Genomic DNA, 20,896 nt, shown 5'->3' with positions numbered 1-20,896 from the left:
CTGAACACCTTGGACTACGAAGCGTTTGTTGGTATTGTACACATGATCAGGTGTGGTACAAATATGAATACTCTCATGCACAAGAAGAGAGAATTTGTCTGTAGAAATGAGTTTACCCTTGGTTTAACCACAAAACTGTGAGTACACATAAATGAGGCCCCAAGTCTAATGAGATCAGATTGGAATTCCTGTAATTTCATACAAATTCGTGAGCACAAAAACAAAACTCAGTCGGGCAGATAAAATAGCAGGTGAACAGAGTTCAGAAGGGTTCTCTGTTCTTCTTTCTCTCCATCAGTTTTCATTTTTCTGCATTACTCTCTCTCTTCGGGTCACATGGCTTGCTTATGCAGAGGCACATTTCCATTTCAGGGGCGTCTAGTCATCTCCGTCTGGAGTCGCTGACACGCAACTAGTCACCATCCACTCGGAGCAAATAAGAAGAGACGCAGGTGTACAGTGGCCCTCGACTCAGAAAGCCCATTAGTTCACAGTGCACAGATTACAAAGCTGGCCGGGTCGGAGCCGGACCTGGACAGGAGAGCAGAGGAAGCAGACCTAATCTGCCTGCTAACAGATGGCTCCCCGATCACACACAGCCACCCGCCTGCCAGCCATGTTGGAATGGAGTGGCCGCCCACCGCGAGGTTGGAGAGGGCGTGCAGGCGGAGGAGGAGATGATTGTTATTGAATATGAAATGTCGATCAGTTGGAATGAACACGCTATTCAGGTCGGGAGAGGCTCAGACGATTGATTCTCCTATCTGGGTGATAAACAGAGGTGCTTTTCATCATATTCATGTTTGCTTTCGTCACTCAGTGAAAAGTTGATCCTCAAACCTGGCTCTTGCCCATCTAATGTATTATATGATGCCTTGGATTTATACCACTGATTTATACCATTAGTTGATAAACAATTTTTTTGCCACCACGGATATTTGACGCCCTTATACCTTGGGCTTAATTGCTCCCTAACTGCCATCACTCATCTGAAAATGCAGTATTCTCTCAAAGAGCTATCCTGCTCTGTGCATTTATAGCCTTAGGTATAATTAAACGTACAATAAAAATCACTGTAAAACAAACAACAACAAAGTGAAAAAACAAAATATAGTGTAACCTATTTGGGGGTCAATAAATAACTTTTGGTATCCTTACCACCAGGCAATTTGCTAATTTAATCATTTTTTTATATTTCCCTGTGGAGTACTGCCAAAAGTAGCAATGCGGCAACAAAGAGAAGGAAGACTGCGAGTCGATGTTCACATGGATGTAAATAATGGTTCTTGGTTATGAAGAAAAATTGGCCGAGCAAATGTTGTAGTAGGAAGAAAATGCAGTCACCCACATTTGTTGCCTATAAGCACTGTATGTACTGTACATACAGTGCTTATGCCTTGGTGAGAAATACTGAATGTTAACATAACTTTGTTTGCAAGAAAAATCCACACGGTACCTTCAATGTATAATTTTTTGAAACTCAATGAGCAAGCTGCAGAATGTTTTCCTTTTTTCCCCCTCGAGTTTTCCATAAATTCACCTGTTTAACATACATTACAATAAGTTTTGTATGTAGTCCTCACCCTTTTTTTCTTAAATATGTACATACCTCCCTAGTCATTTTAGATTTCTTCTTTCCCAAAACAACTTGATGAAACATTCATATTAGATTTACTTTTAATAGAAAATGTGTATTTGTTTTAACTGTATTTGCCAGTGCCACCACATACAATACAATATCAATAACACAAATCTAAAAGGAAATGTAAAATGAAACCTTAGGACCACTTAAATGCACAGTGTATAATTTCTGCCACTATCGGGGTCTCTGAATCAAATCAAAGCAAAACAAGAGGTGTAAGTAGTGTAGGAACATGAGAGTTGTTGTCTTTATTGTAAACAACACATATTTGTACATTTTACACTGAAAAGTGAACTTGCAGAAAATGGAGTTTAAATTATCTATCTATATCAAAGATTCAGAGATATTGTCAACTCCACACTTAGCTGCTTTGTATGAAAAATGAGAAAATAAGTAGCAAAGGATCCATGTTGTTCTCTCAGAGGTTTGCATACCAGCACAGGATGGTTAAACAGTCATTGTGCAGACCTATCTCCACTCTGGATCGCAGCATATGTAACCAGTCAGTGAGCCTCGGCCTGCAGCGGACACTAATCCCAGCTGCTGTCTTTAACTCAGGCACAGCTAAGCAGCATCCTAACAGCTCAGCATATTACACTGAGGGCAATCACGTGAAGAAGCTGCTGCTTAATGCGTGCTCTGTGTGTGTGTTATGTGGCTGCCTACAGTCAGGCAAGGGATGTGTGTTGGTGTTGTAGGCAGAGAGTCAGTTTCTGTCAAGATACCTCTGACAGCAGCAGAATGCTTTACAAAAAGTCTTTCAGGGGAATTACGTTAAACGGTTATTTTAAAAGCAAGACGTGGCATCAAATGGCCACAGGCAGTGACTCACACTTTTTACAGAAATCTCTGCATTGGATTGCTTCTTTTGAATCATGACAAGATGTTTGTCTTGTAAACAAGCACAGCATTTAATAACTATTTTGTGTGATTATGAGAATTTCAGAGAGAGATATTCTTTATGACTCTCAGCTCACACTGTGATTATATACTCCGTTATGCTGGGAGTTGAGAATTACATCAAATTGCATAATGTGGCAGCTATTACACAAATTGAAAAAGCTTCAAAACTGTGTTTTTCAAGAGTCTGGGATGTCATTGAAGAGTTCCCTCTTTTCCACTGATGTCACTTTCTCCTCAGCTGGGTTTCATATTCACATCTTTCCCTTTGAGATACACAGATGCTGCGAAAGACACAATCCACACATGCGTGTTATCCCGCAGATGATCCTCATTGTCACTCATTCCCCGGTCCTGCAGTAGAACCTTTGCTCCTCTCCTCCCTTTATCTCCTCCCTGCCTCTCCTGGCTGTCTTCTCCTCATTTGTTCTCCATATCTTCGCAAATCTGCAAAATCCTCCTTGTTTTCCTCCCATCTGTCAACAGCAAAAGTCTCTGTCTCAGTGTGTACCCACATGAAAACGAATTCCGTATCTATCTACAAATATGAAAAGTTTCTCATGCAGCTTGGTGCACCACTCCCAGATGGCACAACATCGATGAAAGGTGTTGGAACATGGATGGAATTTTATTTTGTTTAAACATGCCTCGTAAATAAATGTTTCATTTAAAGCAACAGCTCCAAACCAGAGAGGATCTGAATGAATGCCACCACATGTAAAACCCAACAAAACACATTATATCTATATGCAGTATGTCACTTCAGAATCATGTTTTTGAATATACCCTATTGTGGGATACAAACACACATAGAAGACAGTGAATTGAGACATATTTTGAGTAGGACAAATACTTTGCATATGCGTTGTCTATGCAACAACCGTGGGACCATTTTTTAAAAAATATATAATTTAAGATGACAAAAATACATATTTAAATGAAAATCACTATGTACAGACGGGTGAAGAATTAAAGGAGAAGTTCATCCAACAATGAAAAGTCAGTCATTATCTAATCACCCTCATGCTGATGGAAAGTTGGGTGCAGGTTTATAGTCTACAAAACATTTCTGGAGCTCCACAGCAAAACAGCGTTCTGAAATAGATGGGAACTTGTTTTAAAATGGCTTCAACCAGCGTAATCCAAGTCTCTGGAAGCCCAGAGATTCCAAATTGATTTGAAAAGACATTATTTTCACCATTTTTTAGGAAAAAAATCTGGAGCTGCTGAGCTAAAAGCGTTACTGCTCACCCTGTTGGGATGCATAAGCTTTACTGCTCGTTGAGGATGTGGCCCAAACCATGCCTCTGAGCAGAGCCTGTGTTTGTTATGTTTCTCCACTCCACACTAATTAATGTAATTTGTAATTTTATAACAACAGGATATAGAGGCCATGCTAGTAGATTTGTGAGGCTGTACTAAATGCTAGCATCAGCATTTTAACATAACAAAAATGAGCCTCAGGCTATGTAAACTTTTTTGTCTTGAGACATTGACAGCATGTTTTTTTTGTATTATTATTTTTATTTATTTATATAGCGCCTTTTAAAATAGAGTTTACAAAGTGCTTTGACTGACAAAGTTAAAGCAGGAAACTCAGGAAAACAGTATAACAGAATAAAAGCTAAAAAGTCATGCAAAACAGGAAGAAGCCCAGACTAAGAAGAAGTTACAACAAAAAGGATAAAACACAAAATGCAAAACACAAAATTAAAAATACATTTTAATAAATACCACATATCCAAAAAGATTGGCCGCCCTGCATTTTTTCTCTTGCACAGGGCTCTGGCTCAAAAGTTTCTCGATCTCTCTGTTGCTCTTCCTTTCACTTTCCCTCTGTGTTGCTCTCTCCTTCATCTCGCCATCTCTCCCTCTGTACCCTCTCTTCCTCGGTGGCTGTCAGCCCGGCAGACGAACTCTGCCGGTGCTCCGACAGGGACTGTCCCGGCCTCTCCAATTACCCAGAAAACCCCTGATCAGAAAATGATCCTCATTATTGACGCCTGACTCACCGGGTTACTGCTGGGAGGATAGACCGCAGGGAAAAGAGGGAGAGAGAGAGAGAAACAGAAGTAGTGAAGGACAGACCCAAAGAGATTACACAGTAGCAGCAACACAGACAGACAGACAGACAGACAGACAGACAGACAGACAGACAGACAGACAGACAGACAGATAGATAGATAGATAGATGGATAAAGATGAATGGAGAAAACCAGTGCTTGAAGATAAGAGCAAAATCTGAGCTGCAGCAGCAGAGGGACATAGCCAGATTTAGCAGAGGGAGTGTGTGGGCGGCAGGAAGTGTGTGTGTGTTGTCAGAAACTTGAGGGAACACTGTCCTGAGCTGACACAATCAGGGATGTACTGTATGAAAGGCGAAAAAAGCCGGTCTTTTACTGTGGCCTTAATTCAGAGCAAACTGGAGGTGTAGTGCTGACACACAAGTTGCCAGCAAATCTCCGGACTTTAGTTTGACTCAGGACTCCTGTGACGCATCCAAATGTATTTTAAACCTTTATTCATTCAAGGGACACCTGCTTAATATTCATGCAGTAACGCACATTCACACCTGCAATGCAACTGACAGGCTTCTAGTTACTATTAGAGCAACTTTGGCTTGTGTTATGTTACTGCTTTTCGTACTGGCATACACCGGTATCCCACTGCCAAATACCTCTTCCCAGAAAACTAATGACAATTCCTTGCAATCATACTCAGCTGCTGATTGCAGTGTTCCACTGAAAGATGCCACTATTCACAGGCACATCTAGCTCATGCCATCAGGTCAGACTGGAAGGTAACCACACTGTTAGTGATGAAAGGAATGCCATCCTTTCGTCGTTGCTATCAAAGCCAGCAATGGTAGCCAAACAGCGTACATAGCCTTTAACTATAAAAACAAAGCTGTCTTGATTTTAGGGCATGGTCACACATGCACAAAATAACCAATATTCGCCTCCAATTTATTCTATGCAAGCAAAGGGGCGGATAAAACATTCCTTACCAGTTGAAAAGCAAAGCATTGGAGGGATGTTAATGGATGTTTTTTAGGGTTCTACGGCATCAATATCTATACTTTTCTTTCAAATTGAACATCATCAAGGGCATGATGTCATATTCATTTATTTATGTTATGTATTTATTTCATTTGTTTACTTATTAATTTAATGTAAACTGTGGTAAATATCAGGAGGACAGCAGTCATGTGTGTTACCACAGTGGCATCATACTGTATGTCGGTAAGAAACTTTACATGCTGGTGTACACTGGCATTCGTCATTGGAACACAACTGGCATGATGTATTTATGTATGTATTTAATTGGTACCAGTGAGTAGTGGTATACAACAGTGAAATATGACTGAAATACAGTTTTGTAAGTGATGCCAACAGCATTCCATCATCTCTATTTGGACTTCTTTAACGCCATATTTTATTAGCAGTTTGTTAAATTTAATTTCATTAAAACCTTCCCAGCAGTAGAAAAGAAAACGTCCTGCTGACAGACTAATATCCTGAATCACTTCTATTCGTCAAAAGCCAGATGCCATATTGTTTACAAGTAAGCCACAGCACTGCTCTTCATCTGCGACGATGAATGACCCTGTTTTGACAGTCCCTCATTAAGCTGTTTAAATCATATAAAACTCAGAGGCTAAATTAGAGAAAGTGAATTGTAGTAGGATATTATGTATACCATTTGTCATTGTAATTTGATTTTCATTAAATTATAAAAAAAAGAGCTGTTGCTCAAATGAATAAAGACAGTGAATTGTGCACTTGCCCCTATACTGTAAGTGTGCTGTAATAGACCAGTACTAGGCAGTGTGAATGGCTGTAAATAGAGAGGCACTTGGATTGCTACTCATATCAACCAGAGTATTCAATAAAATACTGAGTCCTCATATCAGCTCTGTAAAACATGTTGCGCTTCCACTTGTAGTAAAAAGAGGTTTTATTTTCACAGTAACATAAACCTAATCCACGATAGTATATATCTACTGTGTGTGTATTGGTGTATGGTGTGCTAACAACTGTTTGACCTCCAACCTGTCTCCTCTCTCTCTCAGGTATGCGTATTCTGGTGACCCTGCTGTTGGACACCCTGCCCATGCTGGGTAACGTGCTGCTGCTCTGCTTCTTCGTCTTCTTCATATTCGGCATCGTCGGCGTCCAGCTGTGGGTCGGTCGGCTCAGAAACCGCTGCTTTGTGGAGGACACCTTCCCCTTGTGAGTTCCATGTCTACCATGTCAGTGTTTTGTCTGGGTATTTTGTGCAAATGTGAGTTTTTTTCTGTTTAGATTTCAGTACTCATGCATGTCTGTCCTGCACAGTTAATTTTTAACTGCAGGATTAATCATGGTTGTTTGGTATCATCTATGTCCAACATAATAGACAGTGGTGGAAAGTAACTCTAATACTGTGCTTAATTGCACTTTTGAGATATTTGACTTTACTTGTGTATTTCATACATCTACTCCTGGGAGGTAATATTGTTCTACAAACACATGGTTGTAAAATAAGATGAACTGTTAGAGATTAAACTACCCTACAGCAGCATATAAAGCAGTCAATGAGATTGACAACCTTGAAGTACCACTTACATATTGATCAATGATAATGATCCATTACTTTAATGTAACGTTGACAGGTGCCATTCTGCATAAAAAAGTGCTTTTATTTTAGGTACTTTATGTCCATTGATGCTAATATTGTACTTCTGTAATTTTACTTCACCTATTAAGACCAAGGATGCTCATTAAAATTGCATGCAAAAGCCTAAGGCATTGTTTGAAAACACCCTCCTAAAACCTGAGACTTGACAGAATTGTCAATTTTAAAGGAATAGTTCACTCTAGAATGAAATTCAGTCATTATCGACTCACCCTCATGCTGATGAGAAGTCCGGAGAAGTGCAGCTGGAGACCCGCGGGGGTACCTCCTGCAGCAAAATTCCATATAACGGGCGTAAATGGTGTCCGAGACGAAAAGGTCCATAAAACTTTATGGAGTTAATAGTTATTTCACTGTGAACAAACGATGGAATGCTTTACAAACCGTCAATTAACCATTTACAAAGAATTATAAACATCAGTTGCATCTTAACAATAAACAATTGCTTTATAAATGGTTCATAAAACATTAAATCATTTATTAACGCTAATAAACTATAACGTTACCATTTATTAATGATGTTATTATTAAGTATTAGTCACAAAAAGCACCTATTTTCTCAGACTGAAAAAATGTTTGTGCCATTATTGACCTTCAGATGTATTCCAAAGGTGCACAAGGTGACTTGATTTATTAATCTGTTTATTTATTATCTTTTTCATTGAGCTGAGATAAAAAACAAAGATGAGATTGCAAAAAGGTCTACAGGAGGCCAACGTAATACTATGGAGTAAACCTTGACCCCACACTGTAAACTAGGTCATGTACCAAAGTCAATGAGGTTAGCGATTACAGAGTCTCATCACAGTGATGAATGGGAGAAGGACAAGCTTCTGGTATAATGAGAAAGACCCCATGTGGCCCATCGTATATGGAACATGACCACCCATGACTTATTCATGTTCCCTGTGTCACCCGGCCTTCATTATTCTCTATAGGATTTATGACATCTCGCAGCTGTAATTTAAGTTCATGCATAATGGCTATGGTGAGCTGGCACATTTTTTTTGTCGTCATCATCATTTTTGAAACCTTCTCCATATATCGGGAAGGTCTGTATTTCTGCATCAGGTAAAATCCATTGAAGGCTGGCTCTATGTCTGAAGTCATAATTATATTTGTTTTAACGCCTGCTTCAGTTTCTTTAGAAATCATATTGCTGATGCATATTTTAGTGCTGCAGCAAAGTAACAGCTGTTAACTGTTAACTGGGTTGACAGTGACTCTTTATTAGACTGATTGAGAATATGTGAGAGCACCCGGCAGGAACCACTTCTCATGCATCATTTTAGGGTGCGATAAATCAGATGTGTTTCATACTGAGCTCGAGAAATGTGCTTGTAGGTCATCACAAAATGTGAAGCAGCTTTTAAGAATGTATAAATAAATCCGTGTAAGGTGGTCCTGAGGTGTATAAGAACTGGACTGGTCCCAGAAAGTGTTAGAGGCTTCTACACAATTAATGAAGCCCGCTAGCTGACTGAGTGTGGACAGACAAGCCAGATATCGCACAATCACCAGACACACATACCAATTATTCCAGACATACAAGTGCTCTGTAACAGACAGAGGTTGTGTAGCAGGCAGACAAATGTGTGTGCTCATCTCAAACAACACACAAGGGGCTCCCCAATAATTCGGCCCCAGGTTTGTCAACACAATTACAGCTGGCGTCACTGATTAGTTCTCCCAATCTGTTTGTAATCAGTGAAATCAGCTGCTGGAGGATTTTCATGGAATTAAAACCTGCAGACTTTGGGGCTTCAAAGATGATCCACTTAAAATTCTCCCCAGTGTGTGCCAAAATTAAAAGGAGGAATCATCATTTTGAATAAAAACATCCAGCTATTTTAAAAGCCACAGCCTGGCAACAAAAGCAGGTTGCAGTTGAAGGGTGAAGGCTGAAGGGCAAACATGTTTCCCTGAAGGGAGACAGGAGAGAGATTTCTGGGAAAGCTGGAGAAAAAAAAAATTGTGGTTGAGCAACATTTAGCTACATAAATTTCTACATTCTTTTTGTGGGATGTGAAAGAATTGTCGATCATAATGGTTATCAGTCAAGTCTTTTTATGATTTAATACAAAATATATGCTTCAGTTTGCTGTAAGAACCTGACCCAAGGGTATCTTTTTGCACACAAGATAATAATAATAATTGAAGGTACATTTCTACGCATTAAAATGCCCTCTTGCTCATTCAAATAAACTCAGTAGTTGTGCTAATTCACTTTTATTTGGTCTGGTGTGACTAGTATCTCACATTGGCTAGTGTTAGCTAATGATGGTAAATTTTAGACTTAGGTATTTGGGCATTTTGGCAATGGGTATCTGTGCAGTCCAGGGCCACACAGTAATGGTTGTCAGGTTTCTATCGGTAACCAAAGCAAATTAAGTTGTATGAAGGTGGGATGAAAAGTTCTGATGCCTGGTTGCCAGCCTGGCAGCCACTTTTTAAACGAAGTGTTTAGCCCTGCTGTCATAAATTTTACTGGGCCTCTTTACTCTCAGTGTAAATCTGTAGGCTAATCCCTACAATGTCCTCTCTTTTTCTTCCCTAAAGCCCACTTGCTTATAAATACTACCACACTGAGAATGACGACGAGAACCCCTTCATCTGCTCCCAGCTCAAAGATAGCGGCATGAGGGATTGCAACTCTGTACCCAAGCTGTATGAGGAAGGAGGCCTCCAGTGCAACCTTGACATGTACTCTAACATCACTGACAACACCACCTGCATCAACTGGAACCAGTACTACACCAACTGCTCTGATGGTATGGTCAACCCCTTCAAGGGAGCCATCAACTTTGACAACATCTTCTACGCCTGGATTGCCATCTTTCAGGTAAAACTGCTATTCACATCTACAAGGCATGATTGAACAACTGGACCAAAAAAGTAGACCATTTGTAAAGAGACACATTTGGTCTGGTTGGCTGACATGCAAGCCTGTAATACAAGATGGAGACGAAGCGGGAGAAAGTGAGCCTAATTGCCCTAGAGGCTGGTGTAACAGAAATAGGGCTTACCGGATTAACAGGTCACCACAGCCACACCACCAGACTGCAGCCTCATTTTTCCACACCATTTGTTTGCTATCTCCACATCATCTGAAAAGCATTTACTTGGAGTGTTCATTCACTCTGTCTAGCTGAGGGGTGTAATTTTGTAGGACGAAAGCCAGATTGAAGATGAGTTCTCCCATAAGTCTGGCCACTGCTTTGGTTTGCCTGTGTGGGAAATGTTTGGGATTAGTCTTCTGCTGAGTCTGGTATTAGAAAACACTGGACTGTGAAATATGTTGTCTTTTAATTCCTTTTCTTAATTCCAGTTTCTTCTTGTATGAGTTGTCTGATTACTGTTTTATCTTTGTCTCTCTTTATCCCTTTCCCCTGCCTGTGGTCTTCTTTAGGTGATCACTCTGGAGGGATGGGTGGACATCATGTACTTTGTGATGGATGCGCACTCCTTCTACAACTTCATCTACTTCATCCTACTCATCATTGTAAGTGCCACTTCGCATCGCCACCAGCTGTGTGCATGTGTGTCAGCTGATGATTGAACAAGTGGGTCAGTCTGGGGACGGCTGTGTGAACATCCGTCGAGAGCGTGTGAATAACAATATCATCATATCCCCTCCCTGTCCTTAGATTGGCTCATTCTTCATGATCAACCTGTGCCTGGTGGTCATCGCCACTCAGTTCTCAGAGACCAAGCAGAGGGAGAGTCAGCTGATGAAGGAGCAGCGGGTGCGCTTCATGTCCAACGCCAGCACTCTTGCCTCCCTCTCCGAGCCGGGCTCCTGCTACAACGAGCTGCTCAAGTACCTGGTTCACGTCATCCGCAAGGGGGCCAAACAAGTGGCCCATATCTGCAGGTTCTTGGCTCGTCGTGCCGGGCTCAACATCGCTGCAACGCCCCCGCCCGTGGAGCCCCAACGCAGCCAGAGAAGGAGGAGGAAGTCCTCTAGGCAGGGATCTGTGTCGATTCACCACATGATGCACCATCATCACCACCACCACCACCACCACTACCACCTGGGGAATGGCAGTTTAAGGGGAGGAGGGAGCATCAGGTGTCTGGATGCTAGGGATGTGGAGGCTGGTGCTCATAACAACAACGGAGGGACTCTTGTAACAAGCACGGACACACAACTTACTCTAGCCCTGCCGCTTTCAGTTACAGCGGCCGCCTCTGATACAAACCTAGCAATTTTGTCCAGTCCCGCTGCGGGAGGTGCCAATTCTTCTTCACTTCACAGTGTATTCCACACAGAAACTCTTCGCTGTACCCCCTCGCCCACAAACCTGGGGTCGACCCTGGGGCCCTTCTCCCTTGCCCCGGCTCCCATGCCCAGGGCCATGAAGAGGAACTCTGTACCCTTTGCGGCCCCAGGGCCAAAGAACTACCCCACTCTGCAGGCTCGAGCCCTGGCAGAGTCCAGACGAGGGAGTGTTGCTGCCAGCACTCTGACAAACTTCAACTTCAACCTGAATATCCCACCCATGCCCCTGGAAAGACGTCCATCGAGCCTGGTGGACACACACACTCCCACAGGTAGACAAATTACAACAAACTAACTAGAGCCGAGCAGTTTCAAGGTGTGCAGTGTTATGAAAGTCTACAGTTATCATATCATGTGCATTTGCTAATCTACAGTATTGAATTTTAGCATATTGGTATTATGTAAAATATATACTTCAAATTTATATGAAAGGTCCAGTTAGATGTTGATTGTTTAGTCTCTGGGGGTTGATGGCCAGCCCGACATACCAACCCAAAGCATCAGTATTTGATGAGATGGGAATGAGACTAAACAGTTAACCATCTTACATACTTGACCTTTATGTTCTGTGTCTGTTAGGACATGATATTTTGTAGAATTGTACAGCACTTGTTTAAAGTTGCTAACTCCACCAATTTTTACACATAAAAATGTGTTTACAGGTCTTTGGGAGTACTGCAGGATATGTGAAAAAAGTAGTATAAAGCCTTGTGTGGCTCCAAAGGAAGCTACATGTAATCTGATAAATTACTTCCAGTGATGTCATTACAAACATTGCATTTCTCGAACACTGTTGGACAGGCATGAGGTCACAGATACTGGAAGGCATACTAGGGCTTGAAGAGAACAGGAGTATCTCACTCAGTCAGAATCAGTGCTTAATTTCCATATTAGTGGTGAAGGAAACCAGGTGACACCCCACTGGAAGTGTTCCCATCTCTGCAATCACCTATTGGTTGGTGTACAATATCAATTTGTCACGATTAAGCCTCAACTACAACACTATCCAGAGTACGTGTTTTTTCTTTAGATGCAGAAAGAGTGATAATTACCGTCAATAAAGGTTAATTCCTCATGTCTAAGCTCACAGCCAGTTTTGTCTCCCCGGGCCAAGTTCCTAAAGGCAGTGGACTCAGCAAAAGTCAGGCCAGGTCCGTTCAGGTTCTCAGACGATAGCAACATTGGCAGCCAGCCAGACAGGCCGCAACGCAGCCTGTAGAGACAAGGCATTACTCACACAGCACACACTGTCCATCACCATCAAACACACTCCCTCTGACACACACGCGAATGTCTTGAAATGCTATTGTTCACAACAGATCTCTTTCATTGAATTTGACTATTTGTCTAAACCACTTCATGAGTGTAATTTATCACAGTCACGCTGACTTTACTGCTGTTCCTTCTCTCTGTCTCACTTTCTCCATCTGACCTTTCTCACTCGGCTGCAGCCCAGCTCTCCAGCCAGCTGTCGGCTCGTGACCTCAGCACCACCAGCAGCGCCATGGACACAGCAGCATTGACACTGGACCCTGAGAGTTGCCCCTACTGCGCCAAGGCCCTGGCCAATGAATCAGAAGGGGGCACTGATGGCAACGAGACCCCTGGAGACTCTGACAGTGATGGCGTGTATGAGTTCACCCAGGACCTCCACCACAGGGACAGGAGAGACAGCCGGCAGCCCAAAAAGAAGCGCCTCAGGCTGGGCAAAACGGCGGCGAACATTGTTCGCTTCTGGAGGCTGGTGTGTGACACGTTCAGGAAGATCGTCGACAGCAAGTACTTTGGACGAGGGATTATGATCGCCATTCTGATCAATACTCTGAGCATGGGGATCGAGTACCACGAGCAGGTGAGTGTATGTGTGTGTATGAAATGTGTGAGTGTGTGAAGTTGAATGCAGCTGCTGGATGGCGCTCGACTGAGGTAGTTGCAAACCTGAAAGTTCTCAATGGGAATATATAGTCGTTAATAATGGGAAGTCAGATGAGGCCTAGTAAAAGACTGCAGGCAGGTGTTAGTTACCTTAGATCCTCTGTGCACGTGTGTGTCATTCTGTGTGATTGTATGCACTCCACAGCTCCCACAGGCCCAACTCGAATTCCTGATGTATCTCTCTGGCCTCGTTTGTTTATACAAGCGTAATTACAGCCATGTGAGAGAGAAAACGGAAATGAGAGAGTACGAGAGACAGAGGATACAGAGAGAGACAAAAAGAGGAGCAGGGGTGATTTAACGGGTCAGGAAGGCCCCACAACATCTGACAGAGATATTTTCTCTTTCTATAACTCTGTCTGCAGTTTTTTTTTACTCCTGGGCTTCTTTCTCTTTGACCCAATTTACTGCTGATATTAACAAGGCAATCTGTGTCAGGATACTTTGTCCGGATGAAGAAAAAGGCACGGTAATGCAAGGTGTGAATGCGCGTAGATTACATAGCAATCGACCACAGCACATCCGCAGGTCGCTTGGAGTGCATCGTGATCAGACCTACATGTAACATGTACACTCAAGAACAACTCTACCTCTCCTCCCTAGATTGAAAAGCTACAGTACGTTGCAGCAGCATAGCATGCCTCACACTTACTGTAGGTTGCACAATAAGATCAGATGTCAACAACATTTTACCAAAAGAATGAGCTTTATCCTACCTTACCAAAGTTGCCTAAACTTGACCAAAGACTTGATTCGGGATGCAAACCCCAGACTTTGGTCACCACCTCCCTGACCACCTTTTGCTTAAGCTTAGCTTAATTAACTATAAATGTATTGATGGTTATTATAAAGTGTTACCATTAACTTTTACTTGTTCTTTTTATACATTAGAACATTTGTCGTACTATTCGTATGAATGACTTTCACTTTTACCAAAGTAATATTCTAGCACAATGTCTTTACTATTACATAAGTTTGGCTTTTGGGTACTTTTGTAGTAGATACACTTCTCGGTGAGGTAATGTGCTGCAAGCATCACTCATCCAGTTACTTCCTGTGCTCAACTGATTTTCCTCCAGTGTTCAAATGTATTCCATCAAAACACTCTATCAAGACTTCATGGTTTCGCAATGCATTTTTTCTTCTGATGACTGTTTTAAATAAAACAATTTGCCAAGTGCAGGATTAAGTTTTTAGATGCATGTTGTGTTTGAGGCTATCGTGTTGTTCTTTTGGCATGGGTGATTTTGTATAAAGTTATATAACACAAGTAAAGTAATTGACACAAGTATCGTGTTTGTTTGTGTGTGTGTGTAGGTGTGTAGTAGGAGTAGTAGAGCCAGGTTTTATGGGGTTACTTTCGGTCCCTGACCTAGTGCCTATAAACAAAACCAGATGCCAAAACATCCGCAGCAGGCACACACACACACACACACACACACACACACGCGAAGTTTTACAGCTTTGTAATCTCCACCTTTGTTCAATCGTTACTTCTCCTGTCTCTTCTCCTTCTCTGTCTGCCCTTGCTTCTCCATTTTTTCTCCTTCCTTCTTTATGTTATTTTTTCTGTTTCTTCTGCCTCCTCTTTTCATGTAGCCTCCTCCCTCCTACTCTTTTGCTTTCCCTCCCACTTTTTTCCTCTTCTTGTTTTCCTTCCTCTATTCACTTTCGCCTATTTTGTCGTTCTTTCTTCCTATACTCTCCTTCTCCTTCGTCTCTCAGCCCTCACAAGTCTTTCCTCCTCTCTTTCTTGAGTACCCTTTCCTGGTTTGGGTAACATGGATCCCTCTCGTCTCCAGACAGGCTGCTGAAAACTTAACTGAGACGCTTCATTGATTGCAAGCCCATCGACATCCAGTAGACATAAGGATCACTAAGCCTCTGTTTGTCTGTGTAACTGCATCCACATGGAGGAGAGGCTGGGTTTCAATTTCCATACATCCTCCAGCCAAGTTTTCTGCTGGAATTTTTGTACACAGTGTGTACCCCGTGCCACTGCCACTTTAGGAATTAGACAAGTCTTACCAACTGTTTTCAGTTCTACACATGTTTAAAATCATCCTTCATCTGCACCCAGATAATAAACATAGTCAGCATGTTTCCAAGGAAAAAAGCGGATAACTTTTGTCCCTTGTTGGTTTGTCCATAGTGCAAATGCGAAAGATGGAAGAGATATTTACAGCCTGAGTTTTCCAGTTCTAGTTATAAATGTAATGTTGGTATTGACATGCCGGTTTGATCCTTAAGTACACTGAATATCAGATATTTGAAGACTTTTTCTCAAGTAGTATTAATATGAGTGACTTTCACTTTTCCCAGAGTAATATTTTAACATGATATCTACTTTTACATGACGTTTGGGTACAACATTGCTAGTGACGTAGTGTTCCACCTCTGTAATGGACATATGTAGCAAGTTAACTCTCAAAGGCTGATTTAGTCACTAATAAAACATAGCTGATTCACAATGAAAGCCTTCAATCAATTCAAGAGGCTTTTTTTCCTTTTCTGCAGTCAAATCTTCTAAGTGGCTCAACTGCTGCACAACTCAAGGAATTATTGATTGCAGATTTCTCAGATCTATACTATCTATAAATCTATACTGACACACCACAGGGAATATGCTGAGGTCTAATATTAGATGGTCTTGTACTACACCTTACTCAGTGTGCAGTGAACTCAATGACAAACGACAAATGATATTTTTCCAGTAAATTACTTTGACTTTTGTTTTCCTACTGCTCAGACCAGCTTGACGGCCGTTGTGTACATACTGTATTACTAATTGATGATCACGTGTACAAAGTCAAGCGAAACGTCTACCTATTTGTAAAGGTCAATCAATGCTTCTGCTGGCAGAGGTAATAATTAAATAAAATGTGCTTATTAATCATGAATTATAGTAATTATGAACAGGATATGTGTATCTGACAGGAGACAATTTGTCACGAAGGTAGAGTTTCTGCAGCTGCGTGTGTTTGTACTGTATGTGTGCAGATTCCAAGAACAGTATTTCCCACTGCAGTTAATTTTTGCCAATAAAAAACCCTACTTTCAAATTCCTTCAGGTTTATTTTATCTCAAGTTAATTTGTCCATATAATTTTCTGTTTCTTACCCGCATAAATACTTCAGTCAGTGAAAATATCTGGATTTGGCATCCCTTCAACTGTAGATGAAAAAAATTGCTTTACCGTCGACTATATATCTATTTTCAAAATTTACAGTTACAGTTATCAGTCCCTCTGTGAAATGCTTTTTGGGTGAGAAGTTGTCAAGGACATACATAATATGCTAAATGTCTACTGGTATAGGTTTGTTTATTTGGTAGTTACATGCATTTTCCTATACAATGGAAAAATGTTTTCAATATTAAAAAAATAAACTTTGACAAATATTATCCTAGATAATATTTTATCAGAACACATTAAGGTAAAGCTACCACAAGGAACTTTGATTTTTTTTTTTTGTTGTTGATTCTTGCAGCCCCTGTGAACAAAAGTGAAACGCGTTTTTTGTTTTAGTGCCATACCGTAACCCCAGACTACAGAGCAGGTTATTTCCTCAAAATATCCTCAGCACTCTGACATAAAAAAAGTTTTAATTATAATATCTTTCAATTGAACTGTTCTGGTTTCATGGCGCTCAACTTTAGTCGTTTGGTTCAGTGTCCCCTATCTTTTAAGCAACGTGTTTTAGCTGCAGTAGGCAGTTGTATTCAGACCAAAAGCCCTTCTCAACCCACTGCATGGTACCTGCCAGGCACCAAGGTGCAGATAGACAGTTAACCATAGCTAAAGAGAGTGCATATTGGACTTACACTTACTCTCAATGGACAGAAACATGACTCAAATTGAATGCTAAGTTAAGTTAGTTAAGTTAGGTTAAGAGAGAATAAGTTAAGTAGAAACATGACTCCAATGGAATGTTAATTCAAGTAAATTAAGTAAAGTTTGGTTAAATCAGGTTAAGATTAAATCAAGTGAAGTTAGATTAAATTAAGTTAGATAAACTTAAGTCATGTTTGGTTAATTTAAGCGAGTTGGATGAAGTTAAGTAGAAATATTGTTTTGAACAACTTCAATTGAACGCTAACTTAAGTAAGTTAAGTTAAGATAAGTTAACTTGTGTTTATTTAACTTAAGTTAACTTAAATTGGGTTAGGTTAAGCTATGTCACGTTAGGTTAAGTCAAGTTTAGTTTGGGTAACTTAAGTGAGGTAGATTTAGTTAAGTAGAAACATGACTCAATTTAGATTCTAACTTAAAGAAGTTAAGTTAAGCTAACTTCCATGAGACCCATGAGGAGAGACATGGGTTACTGACCAAAAACTCTATAACAGTGATAACTGTTGGAATATAGAGCTATTTAACACTTTATTAAAAAAATATCACTTACAGCAGCATAAACTTACATTGAGTCAAGTCATTTCAAGTCAAGTTAGACTAAGTTAAAGCTAGCCACAGTTATGGTTATGCATTTCAGTGTTTCTCACTATGATACTTTGTATTCGTGAGGCTGTATCAACATAACTCCTGAGATATAAACCAGCATCTTCAGTACAAGGACCATTGTACATCCACACACATGTCCTTCAAACATAGACATGTTTTTACCCTGCAACCCACTAGTGTGTGTGGAGCTACAGAGCCTCCCTCTCCACTTCCTATCTCTTTAAAGCACACTCACAAATATGTACACACTAACACTGTGCTGCTTGGGAAATGGTCCATACATTTCTCTCGCCTGGAGGGCAGCGGAGGGGGCAAGTGCAACGAATGTAAATGTGTACGCAACACAGAGATGGAAGGATAAAAAGATGATTAAATAGAGTGTTGGATAGGGATGACAGAGTGTAAGGACTTGGAGGTGAAGGGATAGAGGGGGTGATGGGTGGAAGAGTGGAGGCGGACGAGTTGGACGAGTGAGGAGAGGGTGTCTGCTTTATCTCTCCGTGCAGTTTAAGAGCGTTACCATTTATGGTGGAGCTGATGGAATAGTTGTGAGTCTGCCAACTATGTGACACAGCCCATAGTCTATTTACTTGGGAAGGTCAACCTCTCTCTCGCTTTACATAAGAAACTTCCCTCCATCTTTATGGCCCTCCCATCACTTTCTTCCCTGGTTCTTTTTCCTCCAGCTCTCCTGTCAGTCTTCCCACTCCCTTGATGATAGCGCTGATGCTGCTGTGAGGTTAAGAGATACAAAAAAGACATAGGTGTGGAGGGAGAAGTGGGTTGAAATGCATTGGTCCTGTTTTGGTAATTGCTGTTGCTGTAGTAGTGAATGCTTTTTAGCACTGACATGAATATTGATTCAGCCCGTAGCTGTTACATGAGCACAAAGTGATCTGAAGTCACTTTTGGGTCACTTGGTCTACATTTCCCACAGGCGTCGTTTTGAATTTGTTAACCTTGAAAGCTATGCACTTGAAAAGGAAACTACATGTTGTAGAGTCTTTAAAACTCTGAGTGGTGCTCAACAGTGATGCATTTCTGTTTTTGATCATGGACAGAAGGAGATGAGTCACCTTAAGAATGGCATGTTGGGGTCAAGTGCATGGGGATTGACTTTAAAGGTCCTAAATGCCAAATCAAGCACCACTAGTGTACGCAGCTCAGCACCAGCATGTTAGACCCTTCACCCCCACGAGCCCTCCTGTGTTTCCCAGCTGTGTAATTACCTGCACTGCCCTAATACAGGTGTAACAACCTGTGTCACTGTCTTGTAGAGTATTTAGTCTCTGTGTTCCCTTCCCTCTGTGCCAGTTCATCTTGTTCTCCTGTGAGTGTTCCAGCCCTTTCCTAGTGTGTCTTTGTGTTTTGTGAGTTTAGCTATGTGACCATTACCTGACTTTATGACCTAGCCTCTGCCTGCCGATTCTGATCCCTCTGCCTGATCTGATTGACATCCCGTGTACCAACCTCTGCCTAATAAGCGGACTGTATTTTAACTGCAACTGCTGGTTCAAGTCTGCGTCTGAGTCCAAGCCTGTGGTTCAGTCGTGACAGACAGTAGTCATGCTTGCTTGTGTTGTTAGGATCAGGGACCTGCAGGATGTGGAGACTGAAATTTGTTACTGGCTGTTATGGTTTTACTGAATGCTATATCTGTTTTTTACATCCTAATCCTTCATCCGTCACCACAGCTGCCTTATATTTACATTTCAGTTTGAGAGGTAAAATGTGTTGTAGTTATTATAAGGACTGACATTGACATTAGTTTTAAAGTTACGACTTGTTTCATTTCCTAAGGTTATGGAATTAATGTACAGCAGTCAGTGTATTTACGTCTGTTTGCTGTATTGTGCACACACACATTTGCTTCTCCCCTTGCCAAATCCAGAGAGACAGCGGAAAGACCCTCTCGTCAAGCTTCTTGCTCCAACCAGAGACAATATTTATTCAGCTTTTATCCTACCCTGCCTGAGGAACGCAGTGTTGGCATCTGCAGACACTGGCCTCCCTCCAAGACGGGCCTAAGAAAAGTGTTTTTTTCTGATTTGTACAATGGTGAGACGTAGACGGCAAACCAACAGCTCCTAATCCTGGTTTATAGAGGGAGGGCTTTTCCAGCCTTGAAGGCCATGAAACCAAAACGAGAGAATCAATGAAGTGATCAAATGATGGATCCAGTTATTTTCTGGTTCAGTGAGATGTCAAATAACATGCTGCCTGTATTTAGCAAGTTCTCCTTTTAGTTCCTGCTCTGAATCTACCATTTTATTCCCTTTGTATTTTCCCATCTTTTCAACAATACTGTATGGTAGAAACGTGCTAAAAAAAATAATTAAAGGTGTTTTTTGTAAGAAAAGTTGATTTTTGAATCTCAGTCCCAAAAACTGACGCTTTGGGATTGTAGGACGGATCAGCTGCCAGCCCAAAGCGTCAGTTTTTGACAAGTTGGGAAACCCAGAGCATCATTATTTGACAAGTTGGGAATGAGACTCAAAAATCTACTTTTCTTACAAAAAACACCTTTTAAAAAAGAGGTCAAAGTGTGTTTGATTAAAGAAATTGAACAACTACACAGTCCAAAGCTTTTGTCTTATAGTGGTGTCAGATTCTTAATATGATAAAATAATCATTAAAAACAGAATGTATGGATGTATTGCAAACAGCAAGGGTCCTAAAAATGACCCCATGTGGAACACCGGATTTCAAGTAATATGTTGACAGTCCGGAAATTCACTACTTTACCTTCTATGGAGACCCAGATGAGAATAGCAATATACCTCTTATGCCCACCCAATCAAAATGAAGCTTTTGTTTCAATCTTTGATGTGAAATTAAAACTGAAATGCTCTCATTTGATTAATACATTCAAAAAAGTGTCAAAAGGCTTTTGCCATTTCAAGGTGGGTAATATGCTGGACTTTCTCTTGACTGGGAGTAAGTCTCTGCTGTCCAAGAAATATTTTGTTTTTTGTACAGAGGTGGGTTTTGTTACCTTAGTACA

General features: G+C 41.1%; 1 protein-coding gene across 1 annotated transcript in view; it reads left to right on the top strand.

Moving 5' to 3' along the window:
* The window catches only part of cacna1g (calcium channel, voltage-dependent, T type, alpha 1G subunit), a 268,885-nt gene that overhangs the window by 139,119 nt on the left and 108,870 nt on the right, over positions 1-20,896 (top strand). The window contains exons 5-9 of the mRNA XM_073490161.1: positions 6,615-6,774; positions 9,779-10,061; positions 10,629-10,721; positions 10,867-11,773; positions 12,953-13,353. Coding sequence (XP_073346262.1) covers positions 6,615-6,774; positions 9,779-10,061; positions 10,629-10,721; positions 10,867-11,773; positions 12,953-13,353 — 1,844 coding nt within the window. The remainder of the gene's footprint in view (positions 1-6,614; positions 6,775-9,778; positions 10,062-10,628; positions 10,722-10,866; positions 11,774-12,952; positions 13,354-20,896) is intronic.

The sequence above is a fragment of the Pagrus major genome, chromosome 20 (genome assembly GCF_040436345.1).
Source record: "Pagrus major chromosome 20, Pma_NU_1.0".
NCBI classification, from domain to species: Eukaryota; Metazoa; Chordata; class Actinopteri; order Spariformes; family Sparidae; genus Pagrus; species Pagrus major.
The sequence above is the reverse complement of the archived record's forward strand: the minus strand, read 5'-3'. Positions and strand labels throughout refer to the sequence as shown.